Below are 21501 nucleotides of genomic sequence, written 5' to 3'. Positions count from 1 at the left end.
CTACGGAAACAAAGATAGGGGGGTAATTTTGATTAATTCACATGCATTTCCATGCAATCTAGCAACCCATTATTCTAAAGTGAGAATCCAACTGCCTTTCTTCCTTCCCTAGGGCTGATGCAGCTCAAAAATAGAGCAACAAAGTCAGCCTCTGGAATAGGAGCAGGACAGGAAGCCTCAAAATACTAACTGGTACGTAGCTCTGTTTCCTATAGTTCAAAATATTTGGGCTTCTGTGGATGAAGAAAAGCAACTTGGTGGATTCCATCTATTCTAACCATCTCAAAAATCACCTCATTACAACCCAGGATTCACCTCACCAAAGAGAGGCCAAGTACTGACACTGACTTCAGACATGTCCTGTGGAGAGCAAAGCCAGGAGAGAGTATCCTGGAGCGGTCAGGCTGCACTTTCTCCCTCATCAGGTACACGATACTAAGTCACTGGAGATGCTCGCTCCAACACACTGTGATCAGTGTGCTATGGCTATGTAGTCATTAGAGAGATAAGGACCACAGAAACCAGTCTGGTCCATATCTTTCCATTCCCTCCTGCTCGCTCACTGAGAACCACACAGTGTCTCAAATGTTTACATTGGAGCAGCCAACCTGTAATTCCTGAGCTGGTTTTAGTGACTGCAAGGGACTGGCAAAGGCCTTGGCCAGGATATCCCATTAAGAACCAGCCTCACACCTCTTTCAAACAAAAAGGAAAAAAAATAGAAGAGGAAGAGATTAGGTTATAGTCCAAAGGACAAAAGACCAGACTGGGAAAGGAGGCATTGGCTTATAGGTCTTTTTGGCAGCCAGGGTAAAGACATTAGCAGTTTACAAAGGGCAAGGCAGGAAAAGTTACACGGGGAGACTTCTTTACTATAACCCCTCTTAATAAGCCCTGGTAATTTTAATTGCTCTAGCCTCCTTCTAGCCTTTCTTGATAAATGGGAATAGCAGCTAATAGACCTGAACCAATCAGCTACACCCAATAAGGTGCTTGAAAAAATTAGCTTTGTTCTCCACACACAACTCATACCACCTCAGTTTCATTCATTATCCAAAATGAGCTAACTAATGTAAATTTTCTACTAATAATTTGAAATTTGAAAGGATTGGTGCTGAACAGCCTTTTCCAAGAACTTGCCAATTTGAGATGCAGTGGTTATGTGAGCTTTGTAAGTGAGAAACTCATAGGTTTGCTTCAGCGGAGCTCTCCTGGCACAAGCAATAGCTCACGTGCGTTTACTTCTTCAGTTGTCACAGACAGCTTCAGAGGTTTGGCTCTGAACCTCACATTCTGTAAAACTAAATACTGCAAAGCTTACAGAAGATAAGTGCAAAATATTCTTAATGTTCACAAACATAACATGAGAAAACTTCCTCAGGCTAGTCTGCCTACTAGGAACAAACAGATTTTGCTCACTAATGGTCTAAAGAACTTTGAGACCCCTTAGATCCCAATTTTTGCCTCAATTCTCAAAATATAAAAGCATGTTGAGTGTGTGGCTTCTCATAAGGAGAATTTTCAATGCTCCTAGCAGTTTTTTCACAGGGAAGAAAACTTGCAGGCAGAGTTGAAGCGTTTTTTATGGCTCAGCATCCTTCCATAGAAGCAAGAGCTGCCTGTCAGACAGATCCCAGAAGTGCCATAAAACAAAGCTTATTAGATCACCATACATCTTAAAAATTCATAAAAATTATATGTGTCTATTCTGTATGTTAGAAAAATGCAGATATGTCAAGGTCAGGCCCTGTAACTCCTTACTTCATCTTATGTCATTTGTTTCATCTACAAATAACCTATTGCCAAAAGTTGCCTGACTCACTGCATCATGTTTTCATGTTTCTGATGGGTCAAGAGCCAAGTAACTGTGCAGATGTAAAATTCTGAAAGAAATCAGGAGACAATAACTAGTCAGCATCAAGTAGGATATTAAAAGATCAGTGGGCAGGTAGATGACGGGATTCTCTGCTCCCTCAGAGAAAAACCAGGCATAGTAAACCCGGCCTGTGTAAAGATCAGAACATGAAGAATATTTCAGAGTATATCAGCAGTGGGCTTTGAAACAGAAGCCAGTCCCTCCACACAGCAGCTCAATGTTTCTGCCCCTACACAGATCCTGCTGTGTTAGAAATGCCTGGAGATTGCTGAGCAAAGGAGATACACATTTGAAAAAAGGAAGTCTCCATATGCAAGAATAAGGACTATTAATCCCAGATACAGACTCCAATTTCCAGTGATTGTTTGGAATTGGAAGGGTTGCCCACATGCTGAGAAGTGTTTTCTGTCAATGGCTTGAGCATTGCTGTGCAGCACATCCACCACGTCTGCAGGATGCGGATACTGAATACAGCCTGACACAGCTGTTTTGTGCACTGCCAGCCAAGGTGTATTTGCATCAAAGCAACACTTCTGGTGCAATCAAAACTCTGAGAAAACTGTACTGTAACACAGCTTACCATCTGCACAGACACTGAGCCAACAAATTCCACGCAGGTATGTCATACACTAACCCCCAGGCACCTAAAGAATTCGTAAATTGAAGGAAAAAAATGTCACTAAGCATCCAGTTCAGAACTATTCCTTACCAGGCCATTCCTCATTGCATTTTCTGATCTGAAGTTTTTCTCTTCCTTGCAGAAGGCCCTCCAAACAATCCTTCAGAAAATCAACTGTCCAACTTCCTATATTGTAAATCTTACTAATTTGAAAGAAGTCAAAGGAGATTATCCTCTGATCTATACTCAAAACCTTCTCTCTCCTAGACAATGGGGCCTAGAGTACCCAGGAAGAAGCTGCCATGAGCAGGACCCAGCCATCCTCTCCCAGGAGCTCTGAGTGGAGAGAAAACCCATGGAAAGTGGCAGTACCCTCTTCCAAAGCTCCCCTCTCAGTCAGAACAGCAGGTTGTCCTTGGCACGACAGTAAGGGTCAGTAACACTGAAGCTTGCATAAAGAGTGAGCAGGGACACAAGAAACAAAGCAAGGTTCACTACCTGAGCCACATAAAGCTCTCTGTTTGCTTTCCCCATCTGCCCTTGGAGCAGCAGTTCTGGACAGCTGCTGCTCACACAAGGGCTCAGTGTAGAGGCAGCCACATTGGGATCTGCCAGTGACTGGGGCCTCTTACCAGAGACAGGGCAGGGCAAGCACAGCAGAGTCTGCAGCAGCAGCGGGACTGCACAGGCAGCCACTTGTGCCTTTCCGTTGAGTAATGCAGGACCATTTGTTCTGGGTGACATTAATGCTATTCGCCATCCATCTCAGACTCTTTAAATTACCTTTTTATGGCCAAAATCCTTCTCATAATTGATAAAAATCTCTTTTTTATATCCCAAGTTATTGAAAGAAATGTGAAGGTTTTTTATTCCTCATTACAGTTTTAATAAAAATGTGGTTTTTATTGATGCCTGCTTGGAAGCCCTGCCGGGTGTGCTGAGAGAGACTCAGAGTGGTGGGAGAAGGGCCTTATCCTCCCATCCCACTTTCCAGCTCCTCACACTGTCAGAGCAATGGCCACCACAGCTCAGCTTCCACTTTGGTCAGTAAAGAAGGGTGGGTAACATCATGCAGAATGAGGACCTCTGACCAACAATACCCATAGCAGGCAAAAGAGGCTCTTGCTGACCTAGATCTGGTTGCCCCGAGCCCATTAGTGATGTATGCACAGTGATGGATTTCACTGACCACCCCGGCACAGCACTGTTGGAGATGGTATTTTAGGACAGAACCAGGTTCACAAACTACAGGAGACCTGGGTGTTCAGCAAAGCCATTCTGTGTCAGTCCACAGCCCCAAGCAATCACAAGAGGGACTGTGCACTGTGCCACACATCAGTGCTTTTGGGCAGAGCATTCAACCACAAGGTTGCGCAACACTGGAGGAAGCAGGCTCTGTCCTGGCATCCTGGGTGGGTTAGACAACACTGCCAGCCTGGGAAGAGGCTTTCTGGAGCCATAACAGAACCTGCAGCAACCTTCATTATGATATGAAGACCTTGTGATCTAGCACAGTAAATGAATCTTCTCTAGAACACCATATGGAGCCAGATACAGAAAGTGGCTCATACTACCTTGGGAATAACTAGGATGCTGTAGGACATGCAGCGTAATACCCAACAGCCTATTGAAGGCCTAGCTCCTCTCCCACAGGGCTGAGCATTGCTTGAATCATTCTGCAAATCAGAAATAAGCATATGTGTTGCCAGAGCTTAAAATGCTAATCGACAAATTCCAGAAGGTCGGGAATCAAGTCCATCCTTCTCCCTCTCACTGGCACGGCAAAGGCTCCCATACTATACCAAGAATTCACGCAGAAATAGGAGTAAAAAGAGTCTTTTCTCTTCCTTCTACTTCTCATACTCTCATAACAGTATGAGGACAGGGCAGTCTCTTGCACTGGGGATTAGCACCTTGCTGTGGTCCCATTCTCTATCTTTCCCATGGCAGTACACATGGGCATACAATTTTTGTCCCTCCCCATCAAAGGGCCATGCAGCATCACTGCAGATGATTGCAGTGACCATACTCCCAGGTATATATGGGCATGTTTCAACAACAGATGAATAATATTTCATGTACCCAACCCAAAAAACACTTTGGGAACTTTAGAAGTGCCCTGGCTCCAGCCAGGACAGGGTTAATTTTTTGCAGTAGCCAGGAGGGGGTGTGGCCCCTAAAGTTACTTGATACCACCTCATGACATTGCCAGAGGCAGGGGAAAGGGACTCTCTTTCTCTTCCAAGGAAAAGGAGTTCCTTCCAATGGAGTTAAAGTGGTGGACAGAACAGTCAGGTATTGTTTATTGTCAGGGGCTTTTCATGTAAATTGTTTCTCTGCCTTATACCTTTCATTATTAATATTGTTGCTGTTATCGTTTATTTTCTTATCTCATTGCTGTTTCCAGTAAATTGTTCTTATCTCGACCTGTGATCTTTGCCTTTTGTGCCTCCAGTTGGTTTTAGCTGGAGTACTAAATTGGAGAATACCATTCCTAAAAAGATAGGAAGCAATTTAAAGTGTTGCCTGGAAATAGAACAAACCTTCCCAGACAACGTTAGAATAATATAAAAGCAAACCTTTACTTGAAAGCCTTCAGGTACACAATATGATGAAAAACGCACATGGTACAGTAATTCTATGATTTTTTTTATAAGGTTAGTTGATTAGTATACCTATCAAATATCATCCAATTAGAAGAGCAGTTGGTTAGGTAATTTTTCCCTGGGTACTGCCCCATTGGAATTGGTCCAGAGGCTTCTCTATCCCACTTCTTGTTGTGTCTCCTAAGTTTCCAGTTGGAAAACAAAACGTCCTTGTAGGTGGTGCTCTTCTTAAGTAAGACTAAACAGTATTTCAGGAATGTGTTAGAAGGTTAGCTTATTGTTCTAACATGTAGGGGAAAAGGGTAGGAAAAGTACTAGGAGCTACAGCCATGCATTAGTAATCTACAAGGCTACAAATCTATGAAAAATATACGAAAAGCTAAAAATCTTTAGGCATCATTTTCCCCTTTAGAGACTTGACAAAAATTCTATATTGTCTAGTCTCTACCACTTACATTTGAAAAAGGCAGTATCCTTCTTAGCCATGGTTTTGCTGCAAAGCCAGTGACTTCTCAGACAAGGAGTATCTGTTTCTTACTTGCACAGCACTGGTGCTCTGCCAGGTACAACAGCAGGAATCCAAGGCCGAATCCTCCAAACATCACTGTGGAAATGCATCCTACTTCACAAATCACAGCACAGGAGGTTCCTCTACCACATGTGCTTTGTTTATAAATCACAGTCAAACCATTGATGTATCCTGCCCTGCTCAATCAACAAGCTCCTTTACTGTATGGCTGCAGGAGGTTTCTTGCAAATGGCAAAATAGTGCTTGAACAACCTGTAAAAGCTGCAATTAACTACGGATGAAAAGGATAGTCTCCTTGGAGGTGCTGGGTAATCAAGCAATTAAAAACTACTTCCCACTACCTGCATTTCCACAAAGCAGAGCCAGAATGACATCCTTCCAAATGACTATGTTTCCATCTGTTTAAGCCCTTTATATGATTTGGCTTCAGCAGAGACAAGCCTTAACCTCTGAGCTCTCCCAGCCCTTACTCCCAGCTTTGAACAAAGGAAGCATTGTAAGCAGAACTTTCAATCACTGGTGTGTTCTCAGTAGGGAGCCTGTCTTGTCTCAGCCTTCCTGGAGCACAGCAAACTCACCAGCAATGGCATAAGCATGAATGCAGATATGGATATCTGCAGTCAGGATTTCTTGGGATCCCTCATTTGCTCAGCTTCAACCATTTCTACTCATCTCTGCAACAGTTTCAGCAACTGTTAGATGTGAAGGTAAGTCAAGAGACAAGGAGAGACACTCACTCCCATGGCTAGTCACATGCCTTACACCAGCCTGTCATGCCCCAAGCAATGACAGCCTGGACACAGAGCACCTGGGAAGCCGCGCTACACAAGCGCCCCATCAACATGGCAAAGACCCTGCTTGGGACCCCACTGCCCTCAGTTGCGGGGGTGCTAACTTTGTCCTTGCCCTCATCCCCAACCACACAACATCCAACCAGACACAGGAGCAATGACTGGAGAACCTGTTCCCTAGGAACCTGCCAGAAAGGAGCGGGAACTGGGATATTTCTGAATGGACAGAGTGACAGATGGGGAGGAAGGGAGTGTCTCCCACCAAGGAAAATTACCTCCAACATGAGTTAAGGCCTAGGTAGAGTATGGAGTATACAAACATCAAGAGGGAGAATAAGAAGTCTTAGGGAAAAGGTCAATAAGTTGATTAAAAAATGCCAATGTGTAAGGATGGGCTGGAAGCTGATGAGAATTGGCTGTGAAAAGGGACATCTTGCTGTACACAGAAGTAATAACTGGTGCTGAGTGGGTAGAGCTATGCTGTGGCCTACTGGAATGTGCAATATGAGGAGGTACTTTGGGACTAGAAACAGGTAAAAGTGTGTGTTGGCGTAGACAAGAGTACACAGTGAAGCAAGGAGATGACCCAGTATCTAAACTCCTTATCATTGTGTGGCAGCAGAGAAGTGAGACCAGTATTAGGGAATGCACTGGACAGTAGTGGAGCCAGGCAACAGAAAGGCACAAAGGATATTTGGAAGACCAGGGTTGTAAAAGCTGCCAAGTCCTTCTGCAACCACTCCATCACATGACAAGGGATGCTGTGAAATGCACTTGATCAGAACAGAGTGGCATTACCTCCCCAATATGCCTGTATCCCACAGCCACATGACAGTCCTTTCCAACAACCTACCAGAGGGAGGAAATGCCCCTAATCCCAATGCTGTCAAAATTTCTTCCACCTTTTCTAGTTTCTAAGCACAAAGATTTTGTGCTTTAAGGTACACACACTGAAAGATTTATTTTCCAGAGCTCCTCATCAGTCTTCCTCCCTAAATGTGTGGTGTACACATTTCAACAGAAGTTGCCTGGCTCTGCCCTGCATACACTTGGTTAAGAGAGCACTTAGCTGAACCAGCTCTCTCTCCGTGTGTCATTAATAGCTCTGCAGAGAAAGAACATATTCCGTTTGCCTTCATTTTCCATGCTTGACACCTTTTCACTTTCAGAACCTTGTTCAAGCAAGGAAGATAAAAATAGAGGTAGGAGAGAGTCTTTCATTCATATCTTATCACCCATTCTTATGAACACAGCTTTTCCCAACTGCTCCAAGGAATATACCCAGAACAAGCCTAACCTGTGGTATCTCCACTGTCTCCCCAAAAGATTCTTGCTCTGTGATCTCACTGGTGATTGTTTCCAGGAGTTACTGCAAAGATTTCTTTGTGCAGCCTCTCCCACTGCTACTACTTGTGTTACCCTGCGAATCCCACCCCGCCCACCTCAACCTCTTGCATGTAACACCCGAGAGCATCATCACCTCCCACCATCACTCATCCAAACCACTGTGGCTGAGATTAGAAAGCCAGCATCTGCTCACTACTGATTATTTTTATCCCAGTGATCCTAATAGGTACACAAACTGGCCCTGGACTTAAAACAGGTTGGACAGGACCACCCACTAGTCAGCATATATGATGCTTCTCCTTCTGTGTCAAATCAGCACACATGCCATTCACCTTTACATCAGGGCTACATGCTGCAGCTCCCAGTCCCCAGCCATGATGCTGGCCTAGAATGGGAGATCCCCCATCAGCAGGGTGTCAAACAAGTCTGTGTGGGGACAACAGAGTCATGTTGAACTGCCATAAATCCACATCACAAATGCTCTGTCTTTGCTCAAACATCAGTCCCACTGGCATGGTCTCAATTTAAGCCAGTTTTCCCACAAAATTTGTCAAACATCCAATCCCATGATAAGATTCACAGGAGTAGGTCACATTAGAAGGTAGACTATTTCTAATTGACTGAAAATATAATGCTTCTATACATGAAATTGGCTTTTTTTGATCTTCCTGCCCTTTTGCAAGCTCTTGCCTAATTTGTTAGCTTGTCACATACCTCCCTAGGTATCTCTGTATTTCCAGTTGCTCTTTCTCCCATTTGTTCTGCAGTGATCCAAGCTGTATGTAATTACTTCTTGCCTACACTTAAGATTCATCTGAAGAGCCCTGCTCTTGGGCCTGATGGGAGAACTGGAAGTCTTACCACTGAATTCCTGAGCAGCAGGACTGGGCTTAGGCACCCTGGGAAGGTTCCCTCACTGTCATTTTTTCTTCTATTTGAATTCATCTGCAAGTTCCCAGGTGCGATGCTGGCCCCAGGAGGGAAAATTTCAGGATCCCTCTCTGCGCTCTTCTCTGCCCTGACACTCCACCATGCCCCTCTGCCACCTATATTTCAGCTAAGTATACCATATTTAAAATATACTGAGGATCTAGCTACACTGGAATTAAATTTGTTCCTGAAGCAACCCTGTTAAAACCTCTAGGCTCCAGATAGGACAGCTTTGGTGCATTAGGTTCTCAAATCCTTTCTGGTTTTAAATACTTTGATTTGGTACCTTGTAACTATTAACACAGGCATTTACATCAGCTTTTAATACTGCCCAGTTTTACACAGTCCTTTATTTTTATACATGTTATTCTCTTCATTTATCTCTTTTATCGTTGCTGTCTTTCTCTTGTTACCATTTCCTCTCCATCACTTTCTTCCCATTTCTACCTTTTTTGCCCTCCCTCTGTCTCAAAAATTAAATATTGCCCAGCACTGCCCATGTGAAGGAAGTTAATGCTATGACGTAATGCAGCTGTGGAGACTGTATCTGAACTGCTTCACTGGGAATCAGTGAGGCATGGAGCATTCATCTAGCTCCCAAGAAGCATAAAGAAACCAGGGATTATCAGTGGCAGCTAGACAAACACACACTTGAGAGAAAAGGTCCCACCTCTGAGCACCTACTTCAGCCTTTAAGAGACACCACACAAACTGTGCCAGAGTTGGGTGGTGTGGTAATTCAGTGTGGGCTAACCTTGGGGTGCCTTTCCACAGCTCCTGTGGAAGGGAGATTGCTACATGGAAGCCCATGGAGGCAGAGGCCTGCAGGGAGCAGCCAGCCTGCCTTGCTCCATCTATCCACTGAGCTATGAAACACAGCTGGTACCAGCCATGCTACAAGGACGGAGTGCTGACAGAGGGAGCATGTTGCAGGTTGGGGGCTGACCTTAACCCTGCCATTAAACTGTAGGGAAATATTAACAGTTATTCCTGACCACACAATATGTAGACCCTTAAACTACACCTAGGCAGACTCACCCCATCCAAATCTGCCCGTAATGCACCCTCTAGGTGCAAATATTTCACTTACCTTGTGTTTCCCCCCTACCTCCTTACCATGCAGTCAGACAAGCCAGAACAACCAGAACAGCTCCAAAAACCCAAAATATGAGAACCAACAGATATACATACTGCTTCCCTTCTTCAGCCTTCTGTCTTCCTCCCCCTCACACACACTTTCCCTAGCATCACCATTGTACACTGTTGCGCCCTGCCTCCCTCTTCCCTTGTCAGTTGTGATCCTTGAAATGCCTCTCCTCAACCTGGGCTAGAGTGTGAGGGGACATCTTGTAAAGAGCAAGATGCAAAGTAGCAGAACACCCTCTGTAATTTACTGTGCTTACTCCCCTCATATCTAATGAACACAGTCACCTACCTACTGATCTCAGTGCTGTGGGCTGCTGAGAGTTAATGATGGCACCAACTCCTGAGCTACTGCGTTACCTGACTGCAGCACCAAAAGTGATTTATGCTATTATTTTCTTTGGGGGTTAATTAGGGGCTCGAAAAAGTAAAGGGCTGTCAGTGCTAGCTGGAATTGGTCTAGTACAGCCAGGGGAGAGCAGTCATCCCTCACAGAGCTCTGCCAATATATCTTCGTCCTGAACATCAATACCTCCAGCTCCCACCCCTCAGTGTAGCAGACAGCCCTCCATCCTGACCTCCCACAACCCTGTTAGTCTTATCATATAGAGTACGCTGCTCTGCTGAGTCCTGCCATTTCCATCTGGCACCTTTCACACCCTTACTCCTCTGTTATCTTCTCCTTACCAAAACTTTGCCAATAATGCCCATTGATGGATAGGGAAAACTCACATGGCATTCTCCCAGAGGCAAGGAAGAGCTATCTTCCCTTGGTATCTCTTATAACTGAGAAACAGCAGTTTTCCTTCCTCTAGCTGTCCAGGGCCTGCTGAGGCCTGAGAAGCCACCACAGGCTACGGTTGCCCCTACCTCTTTGCCTAGATCCTCACGGATAACTTGCTCAATCTCCTGCCTGGTGCTCTGCGGGGCCTGGCTGTGCAGCACCTTGAGGGTGCGGGTGTACTCCTCAGGCAGGAGGTAGTCCAGCGCTCCCAGGTGCTGTCCCACCTTGATGAAGGTGCCTCGGTTGGAGCAGCACAACTCCCGGAGGCGCTCAGCAGAGCGCAGGTGCACCTGTGAAGAGACCAGAACGTTATTCAAGCCCTTTTGCTGTCTGTTACATGCACATGTCCACATATGTGTCTTTTTTTGTCCAGTATTTAAGCAGACCAAGGATTTCCTTTCTTGATTCTGGGCATCATCATCTAACGCGTCAGTTCAGTATTAGGACTCTGTCTGGATTTAAAGGGTCTGAACCAGACCAGCACAAGATGCCCCAGAATATAAAGGGCTTCAACACTTGTTTGTACAGGCACCATGATCAGTAACAGCACATTAGTTTTTGGCTCATCCTTGCACAGAAAAAAAAGTCTGGCCATACAGCAGCATTGGTTTGTCACTGTGATTCACCACTATGATGCATAGTTTGGGAACCCCTTGTCAAAAGACAAAATCACAACCACAACCATTATATCAGACTCTTAGTGTGAGTGCAGTGAATTAAAATGAGAAGAAAACCACAGAAACCATCCCAGAAACTTCCAGGAACTTAGAGTCTGTTAAAAATCAAAATTACAGACATCTATTTGGGAGTGAGAAGGACAGTATGTGGGCAATCCTTCATCTTCCTCACCTCACTCTGACACGCACAAGGGGAAATTACATCCCTCCAGTCCAGCCAGGTCTTTGCCAACAAAGTCTGCAGTGACAGTGGTTTGAGCAACCAAGTGTTAGAAGACTTGCCAGCTGTGCTCACAGTGGCCAAAACACAACTACCAAATCAAAAACCCATTGCCAAACACTTGTCTGGTCTGCATTTCAGCTCTTAAGGTTCATTCTGCTCCTCAAGAATAGAACAGCCACCACATCCTTCAGTGACAATGATTTTTTGTCTTTATTACTCTCACTAGAAAAGGCTCCTACCAAGGACACAGCTATATTGAATAATATTTAATGAACTTATATTATATAAGTTTACCCTAGTACATTAATAAAATCTAAGCAAATCAATAACAAAAAATAACTGTGCACCCATCTCCTGTAAACGCCTGACACCTATCTGCATGAAGCTATGGATCCTGAAAGTTTGATCACAGGGAAGTTTTCCAGCTTTCTGCCAGCATCTGTGTGAGAGTCTTGCTTTCACATGCATGCTGGCTGGGAACAGTGAGAGGTTTTTGTAAACCAATCTTTTATCTTGCAGCTGCAAGTTAGTTATGCAGTTTGTTATGTTACTGACTGGAGAAATATTTTGAAATGGGTGTTGTAGGGTTTAACCAATCATTCTAAGAGCTGGATGGTCAAAGGACCAATAACCTTATGCCATTCAAGCGAACCAGGTTATATAAATGAGTTTGGAAATTAACAAAAAAATTCCCTTCCTTTGGACCGAAGTCTATGCCGCTTTTCTTGCCATCCCTGGTACAACAGCAACATGAAGCCTCCTAATTCCTCTGGCTTCTGTGTCAGAAGTCATTGAAGGTCAAATCCTGTGTTTGCAGCCCTCATCTGCCCAAGATCCTGTGGTGATGGACTCCACCAAAAGCCTTGAAGTACGTGACAAAAGGAACAATACCACAAACATTCATGAACAGCACATACACCCATGCCATTCAGCAGCTATCTTTGCTCTCTGTGCAAAGTGGTGCCCATCATGGGACAGGCTGAGTGTCTCGCATTTGGGAACATGTCGGGGGCAGACTGAGTGCTGAGCTGCAAGTGCATGAAACATAGGCCTAGGGGAGTGTGAGGAGAAAGCCTAATGTGCAAGTCTTGCCTTCAGTGTGAGACTTGACAGTTTGATGCACACGTGCTCACACACACACACACATTTTCCTAGGTGGGCACATATGGGCAAGTGTAACTCGTGCTGGGTTAATGAGCTTCCCCCAGCATATTGCCAGCTCAAGAACACTCCCACATATATAGGCAGCAAATAACACCCATGAGCATGCCTCAAGTCTCCCACATCATTCTCCTGCATTTTACACAACAGCTTCGAAGCTCCTGCTGTAACAAGCCTCTGCCCTGGCTCTTTCCCTGCTCTCCTTCCCTGTGTGCCGCAAGGACAAAAGGAGGCCAAAAGGGAACAAGGAAAGGAAGTTGTGATAAAAGATGAGACAGCAAGAAAACCAGGGAGGGAGTAATGGGATGAAAGAGAAAGGGAGAGAGGGAGCTAGAGCAGCTGGTTTGTTTGTCACAACACCAGGAGTCCATTACAGGGAAGCGGCTTTTTTGCAGCTCCAATAGTCACCCTCTACCCACGGCCTCCAGCTGTGGAGGAAAACCCTTGCCAGCAGTGAAGGAGAGTGGTGGCCAGCCACACCCCTCAAGGTGTTGGGCAGCCATAGCCAAAGGCACTGGCAGGAAACAGGGGCAAGGCTCTATACAGGTATGTCCCAGAAAACCCAGCACTGAGCTCCCAGCATTGAGCTCAGGCCAGTACAGGGCCCTACGATCTCCCATGCACAGCAGGAGCCCATCAAATGACTCCAGGCTGCAGCATGACTCAGGACAGAGCAGCAGCAGCCCAGGGCTGTAATGCAGTGCTGGGTGTCAGGCCAAGCAGCCAGCTCAGGATAGAGGTGCTGGCTCCAGTGCATTACCCCCACCACATGGATTGCCAAGGGAGATGGAAAAAACAGGATGGAAAACTCATGTAGCTAAAAATACAACTGACAGTAGACACACTTGCATACAGGGTTTATCTTCGTATTGGTTACTGCTGAGAAAGAGGTGGAAATAGCCCCTCTTTCCTCTAGCACAAGGCTGAGAGGAAATTTTGGCCCTCACAAATTTATCCATACTGTTGAGAAGCTGGTTGGCCTCATGGATGCAGGAGTCCTAGCCAAGAGAGACAAAGAGGATGGTTACAGAGGGCTCCAGGAACAAAACAGAACAAAACCCCCATGCACAGCATTCTCCACAGTGCTTTCACAACTGGCTTGGCTTAAACTTTTAAGAGATAGATGCCCTGACTGGCTGGCTGGACCAGGGAATTCCAGCTCCTGCACCTCTAGAGAGACAACATGACCAAGCAACTTGTCTCAGAAGAAGTAAATCTGTAACCCTACATCTTACAAAATTCCAGTCTGCATTAGAGGCAGAAGTACAGCGAGCATGAAGCAGGACTGTGAATGCAGCTTCCAAGCACTCTTTTCTTATCAACCAGATCAAGTTTTTTAGCAGAAAACTTTCCTAATGATCTCTATTATTTTCTTGGATCTCCCCAAGATAGGTCACAGTCCAGATGCAGCACTTGTTTCTCTGACAGACTACATTCCCCTAATCATAGACAAAATAAGAGCATCACATTCCTACCACAGTGTCCAGTAGTGGTGGCCCATGCTTCTGTTCTACCTTGAAGAAAACACAAGGTAAACGGAAATCCCCAGAATGGCTCAGAATTTTTCTTCAAGATACTGCTCCTTGTTGCAAAAGCAATTCTTCAAGACTGTTTTTATCAGAGGAAAGAGCTGGCAACAACAGCTAATTTTACACAGACATACTTGTATGCATCACCCCTAGGAGCACACTACAAAAAGAAAGGAAGCATTTCATGTACCAAGGAATATCAAGAATAAGCTTCCGTCAGAAAACCCTTCAGATCACAAATCCTGTCTGACTCTGTACATGGCTCTTTCCTCAGTCCACATGGGAATCTTTTTCTGTCTCAAATCCCTTCAGCAGGACAAATTCTACATTGGCCCACACGGCTATCAGACTCTTCTGCTTTACCTAAACCCTGGTTAGACTGGGATTAACACTGATTATTAAAGCTGTGAAAGTAACAACTCTCAAGCATGGAGAGGAGGCAACTCTGGGATGTAGCACATGCTCAGCAAGCAGAGCTGCAAAGAGATGTTTTTTGAATTATGCTTGATGTACAAGCAGACCTGGCTTCTCAAGTAATTTGGGTGCTTTTGAAGGAGCCTTTACTGACACAGATTATTGGCAAAGAACTGCTCGTCAGAACATCAAATGTGCAGATGTCATAAACTGATAGGTGCTAACCTGGTCTTTAAAATAAAGGAATTAATTTAGAAGAAAATAAATGCTCAAGCTAAAATATACCAGTGAGAACTTCAGTATTTGATATCTGGTGACAGACCTGGTGGCAAAAATGCTCAGAAAGGCCACTAAAGACAGTAAAGTAAGTGGTGGAAGCAACCCCTCATAGGAAATCCCTCAGAAAAAGTCAACCCAACTCTGCAGGCCATACTCTTAGCTGACAAAATGTGAAATGAGGATTAGGAATGCAAAGAGAACAGCCTGCCCATCACTGCTTACAATGGAGATACACTCTCCAAGACAGTATTTCAAGAAAGCCGTCTCCAGAAAACACCTGGAAGACTTCAATCACATAAAAATTAGAGATTAATTCAAGAAGTAGCTGAGATGCTAATAATCATAAAAAAAGAAAATCTTATATTAAAACTGCTAACTTCCAGAGGACTAAAAGGGAAAAAATGTTGCCCTATTTTCAAGAAAAATCCAGACTAATCTGGGAAACTATAGTCTTGCAAGCTTTAATTCTGTATCAACTAAATTAGTTGAGACAATAATTACAGAGAGTACTAAAAATCATCTAGCTAAATGTGATACAACTGATAAAAAGCCAATAGTGATTTTGAGGGGGGAAAAACTATTCTTCACCAGTCCACTAAAATCCTGTGTGTTAATACAATGGCCAATAGAAAAGAGGCATTAGAAAAGAGGTATTTACTGGGGCTCTCAAGTGGCTTTCAACAAACATCCTCACAAAGAGTGAAAGGAAAACTCAGCAATTATTGGAGATACAAGAACATCACTTACTCATTTTATCCCATTCCCAGCTCAGAAACCCAGCACTACAGAAAGCAGCAATGGGAGATTCTCCAGTTAGGACAAGGCTGCAACATTTAGTGCTGTTCTCACCACAGTTTCTTTGCAACCTCCTCTGAGCATTTTTAGACCAGATGATCCTGCAGAAGCCTTGTCTATCTTAGGACCTGCATTCATTTTTACTTGCAGGGAAGATGAACTAGCACTGGAAACACTGAGAAATATGATGAAAAGGGGAAGAGGTCCAGGTAGCGCTCAGAAGGCAGAAGGAGCTCTCTACTACAAAATGATTGACCTGCATCACTGTCAAAAACAAACACCTGTTCTTACACCAAGGTTTCATTTTCCTGCTACTGATCTGGCAAAGGAGAGAACAGTGCAGTGACAACAATTCCATGAGATGCAACAGATATTATTCACCACTGTGGAAAAATAAGCCCTGCCAACTCCCTACCAAAGACAGGTGAAAAATCAATACACCAGGAGATCACCCTCAGCATAGATGGCTGCAAGGTTACACATATTGGGAGGTGCAGTTCGTCCTCCCCGCAGACACTGCTGGGTTCTCAATTAACTGGAACCATCCAACACTTGCATCACATTTTTGTGGACTGCTCAGCATGCTCAATGCACAGCAGGAGTCAGGAAAACCCAAAAAAGCTGTTTGACTGTGATAAAAAAGATTAAAATGTTTAAAATATCAAAACGCTATTGTATAAATTCAATGCACAACCCCACCCTGGATTCTAGGACATCCCCTCACAAAAAAAGAGGTAGATAAATAAAAAAGGACAGAGAAAGACAGGGGAAATATGACCATGTAATATAAAAGAGTCTGTTAAAAAAGAGATTTGAAATGTTTGGAGACTGTTTAGATTACAGAGAGTTGATGCATAAGAGAGAAAAGTTGGATAAAATAATGAAAGGGAAAAAAAAGCTCCCATTCCTATTTCCAACTCTCATAAACCCACAAACAATGGCACATTCCACAAAGCAACAACCGTTTTTAAGTTGGTTTTTTTTTCATCCCATTTTGCACAATACAACATTAACCAGTGGCACTCACTTTCAGAGGAGAAAGAAACCAAGAGCTTAATGGAATTCAGAAAGGCTTTAGATATTTATGATACAACAACGATACCTGATTTTATATGGAGCTTTTCATCTCTAAAAGTGCTTTTACAAACCTCTTTACAAAACTCAGGATCACTATTCCCCATTTTACAGACTCATAAGAACATTACAGGTAATAAAATGTCTAAAGGGCTTTGAACACTATTGCTCAAGGCATCAAGACAAAAATTACCCTATTGTCTGGCCACAATGAGAAAATGCAAACAGGGTGCATTATTGAAATCTTCAAAGAACCTATTTGGTGTATCCAACTCCCAAATTCCAGTTAAATCTTCTGCTGAGGTCAACCTGTTTCCAAGGGTCTTCCATATTCACTGAATTACCTGCCATTTGAAGGAGTTCTGACATTGGTGATGAACTCTTGCTTTCTTTCCACAGAACAACAGAACTGCTGCTTATGGTCTTTCATATTAAGCCTTTGAGAGGCTGGGAAGAAACTTCTGTGTGGCACACAGTAGGTGGGAGCATCCCAAGCATATATGCTGTGAGCCATCCCGGACAAGAACACTCTTCCAGAAATGCCTGCAGCAGGAGACTGACTGGAAGAGCCAGGCTGTCCTTTGGACTCCCTACAGAGGGAAAAGAGGATGTCATCATCACCTCTGTGGTTGGTATCCCCAAAACACAGTAAGTTGGGTAGGAAGAAAAGACATGTCAGAGAATACAGGAAAGGAATCTGGTCATAGTCGTTTCTCTTCCACCCCTGATGATGACAGAGCCATATGCACAGGACTAGTAAAACCGCAGAAGGAGCTTTAGATGACCCAGGACAGCACAAACCAGAGAGAAGTGAAAAGATGTCCACCTCAATTTAACACAGTGAGAAACTGAAATCGGTGGCCATGCCAAAAGATGTTTAGGGAGGATACGTCTACTGGTGATGTGAATAGGGTACTTTAAAAACAGCAGTACAAAACGTAGAACCCGTTTCAGTGACAGTGTAGTTCTGTCTAAGGGGCTGTTATCTCCTCTTTCAACTAATCAGAATAAGCATACAGTAAATATAAACTACTACAGCCTTCACTAACATTAGCAGCCTGGTAATCAAACTGACTGTCAGCAAGGATGCTGCAGGAAGACACACAACTCTAAATGGAATAGTTATTGTCTGCTTTTTGTATTATCTTTCCTACTTACCTTTTACAAAAGCTCATTCCTAAGCACACTAGCTATTTCCCATTCAAATGCTTCCTTATACCAATACTAACTGATCATACTGCCAATGATGGATAGATCCACACCTCTGGAATTGGAATAAGTCCTGGTGCAATGTACCTCACTACCTAATAATTTGTTATTTGTATAAGTTATGTATAACTTAGTAAGATCCTTCAGAAATTCTGGCACAACAGTTGGTTGCCAGTGGGACAGAAAGGAAGTGAGAAAGAGAACTTTATAGCTTGGAAAGGATTAAGGATGGAGATGATCCCCCAGACTAAAGTGACATCTTCTTAAGATTCTCAGTTCCACAAACACAGAAAACAAGGAGTCACACAACTAGCAGGATGGCCAGTAAACTCTGCACTAATGGAATGTAGACAGTAGGCCTGCATCAGACAGCTGAAGTCTGGTGTTGGTGCTGTGGCCTTGTATCAGCAATGCAGCAGGTAGCTGAAATTAAAGCAAACACATTTCATGATTCGTGCAAAACTTCCCTGGAGATCACAAGGGACTTTTCCAAACCTAGGCCAACATTTTACGCTGAACAGATAAGCTCACACACTCGAGCCATCAGGACTCTGAATTTCTACATAAAAGCGCTCACAGATGCTGACATCCCACCTGTGCCACACATACTCCAAAGTCTTCCAGCTAAAACCCCTATTCAAAACTTAGTTCATATAGGTGACTAAAGGCTGGCCTAGCAACAAACTGTAGCAGTGCAGGTGGCTGTAGCTACTCTTTCTCCTGAGGAGAACTCAGACAACCAGCTGTGGTGGTTAGCAACCCAAGTTTAGCAAGTAACTTTGCAGTCATGGTGAGAACCCATGATTCCCTTGTTTTGCCTTTTGCATGTTTTCCCCTGATTGAATATTTTGTCTCCTTGTTTTATGTATGAAGTTATGTATGTTCATTTTCCTTCTTTAATATGTATTAGTTCTAGAAAGTTCTTTGTTCCTCGACGCCCCATTGGATCCTTCCCTGAGTCCCTCCAATGTGTTGTTCCCATTGTTCCCTTCCTGTCAGTCCCACCTGCTTGTCTCTATCCCATTGGCTGAGATCCCCTTCCCCACCTATTCTGTACCCAGTTTAAGATCCCTGGACCCTCCCACCAATTGGTCTCTTCATCCCTGTCTTTTCATGGGAATAAACCTGTGTGGAACACATACGGAGAGTCCCCTCTCTTTACTTCTTTGCCTTCACCTGTGTGCCTGCTCAACAGCGACAGAAGGATACAGCCCCTTTTGGGTGAGGAGCTCTACCCCGTTTTCATTGTGTGTTGGGCACTGAGTGCCACCTTCCAGAGGGGTTTCAGCGTTGACCTCCGGGCTTCTTTGTGTCAGCACATGAGGGGTAAAACCCCCTTCTGCCAGCTCCCAGTGGCTGAAAACCCCTCCAACAAACTGCTAGTGTGAGATGTCACTTGGTTCAAGAAACATTTTTACACTAGGCTGAGGTCCACCTCTTTGGCCAGTCACTCCCCAAGATGCTCTGGAGAGGAGGATACAGTGTTTCTCAACTGCAGGGCAGAGCACCAGCAGTCACCTTGCTGAACCCTGCCCTTGCTGGCCGGCGCATGCACAACCAGCACTGATCACCTGTTTGTGTTCCATCTTCATTTTTCTCCAAGCTCGGTCATTTGTGCTCTGATTATCTCTCATTACTGACGACCTTGCTGTAATGAGTTTTAATCTGCCTCGTATTAATTAGAAACATTTTCATTAGCCAGCTCAATTTTAGGTAAATAGCTAATAGAAGCAACTGAGCTGCAATTAGTTAGCTGTTGGGCAGTTCGGGATAAAAATCAGAAGAGAGCAGCTGTTTCCCCTCTAGACACCTCTGTGATACAATGCACTGTTCTGTGTAAGTCTCCTGAGCCAGGAAAACAAGGAACACAGGGATGGGCTGGTCAGAGACAAAGGGAAAATAACATGCTAAAATAACTGGGCCGTAGAACTCCTGTGCCTATAGCAGGAATCTGAGAGTCAAGCTGAGTTCCCTACACCCAGACTTTACCTCTGGTGAACAAGGTTCTGCTCTTGAGGCTATTTTACCCTGTGACTGTTCAAGAGGTCCTTCACACAGGCTCTCTCATGGGGCACATACATTATCATGAATGGTTAGTTACACATGAGGATAAGATCAGATCAGATTCGCCCAAGACAGAAGGATCAGACCCATGTATACACAGACATTTAGTACTTGCAAAGGCAGCAGGTTCAGAAAAGTGCATTCAGTGCCTTGTTGTCCTGATAGCTGGTATACAAATAGATCTGTCCTGTGCTTCATTGCAGAGAACCCAAGGAGGATAGGAAGTAATTCAACAGCATGTCTGCAGAAGGCAGGGAGACATTTACAGAAGCCACAATGAAATGAGGCACATGTCTTGATCCACTGATCACAGAGCCTGCAGCTCCAGTTACAGAGGCAGGCGAAATGATAATAAATTTGACACAGCATCTCTCAAAATCTGGCTAACAAAATTAATTCAGTTCAGCTTGGATCAAACCACATGGGATGCCAGTGAAAACAAGCCGAGTACTGTAAAGACACCATCTTATTTATCATTGTATTTAGCTGGGGGGCAGGGGGCACTCACACCCTCTCATCAGTCCTGCTAAGTCCTGTTTCATTTGATATTTTCAGTTGCTGGAAGGAACAGTATCAACCAAGTTGTGTATTACACACAGGAGTGTTCCCTAAACAGGAGCTGCTCACACGCCCTGCAGAAACCACATACTATTGACAGAATAGCAAGAGATGATGATGTTGTGCAGTAAAAATGACCTGAAAGGAGAACACTCCCCAGACAGCTATTTCCATGTAAGAAGACCGTGGAAAGGCAGTAGGCATGGGAAGTGAGGGCTGGTCTTGGGCCATGAGGAGGGTGGGGGGAAGAACTCAAACAAGGCCACAGTAGGAATTAGCTGTCACAGAAGCTCATACAGATTTGGCCACATTTGCAAAGCTAAGTGAAGAATCCTAGCAGGAGGAATGAAGCTGGAGATCTGACAGCCTCTTCCCTTAGTTCTCACACTCCATCCTGCAATAAAATGGAGCTGGAAAAGCCATGGACTCTGCAGGAAGCCCCAACATGCAGAAGACAGACTGAAAGGCACACTGAAAGGTGAGTTTTATGAGGATGGATGGCCCAAGCACCATTGAGAAAGCTCAGCTAAGTCTCATCTAGGTTAGCAGCTGAGGGTCCAGACAGGGTAGCTTCACAGTCTGCTCTCCTACTGTGGATGTGCAGAAAACTAGGAAGCACAGAGGCAGCCGTTGCAGCTGGAGGGGAGAAATCGTCACATCCACTTCATCAACGCTGAAGAATCTGGGCTGGCATTTTTCTCTTCCCAACAGTCGAATCCCACCCTACCAGCTGCACGTCACAGCTGACCTCCAGTCAGGACCTATCTGAGTCAACATCAGGCAATTAAATCGTGCAACAGCAGCTTCTCCTCCTTGTACATATGTAACTTCTCTCCTGGCAGGTCACTCCAACAGCCAGGGGAGCAGAGCAAGCCAGCTCCCTCTCTTACAGC

At 44.5% G+C, this 21501-nt stretch overlaps 1 protein-coding gene across 6 annotated transcripts in view; it reads right to left on the bottom strand.

The window, feature by feature from the left end:
- Window positions 1–21501, bottom strand: part of ADCK1 (aarF domain containing kinase 1) — a 77464-nt gene that overhangs the window by 36447 nt on the left and 19516 nt on the right. For 4 of the 6 annotated variants that reach the window (XM_042047518.1, XM_042047514.1, XM_042047513.1 and 1 more), the window contains one exon: window positions 10712–10915. The exons of the other annotated variants lie outside the window; for them this stretch is intronic. In XM_042047518.1, the coding sequence (XP_041903452.1) occupies window positions 10712–10915 (204 nt within the window). The remainder of the gene's footprint in view (window positions 1–10711; window positions 10916–21501) is intronic. 6 annotated transcript variants of the gene reach the window in all.

This window comes from Corvus kubaryi, unplaced genomic scaffold (genome assembly GCF_017639235.1).
Source record: "Corvus kubaryi isolate FWS band 111438036 unplaced genomic scaffold, C.kubaryi_AGA036_p1.0 66, whole genome shotgun sequence".
Taxonomy (NCBI): Eukaryota; Metazoa; Chordata; class Aves; order Passeriformes; family Corvidae; genus Corvus; species Corvus kubaryi.
This window is presented reverse-complemented; position numbering and strand designations above follow the sequence as displayed.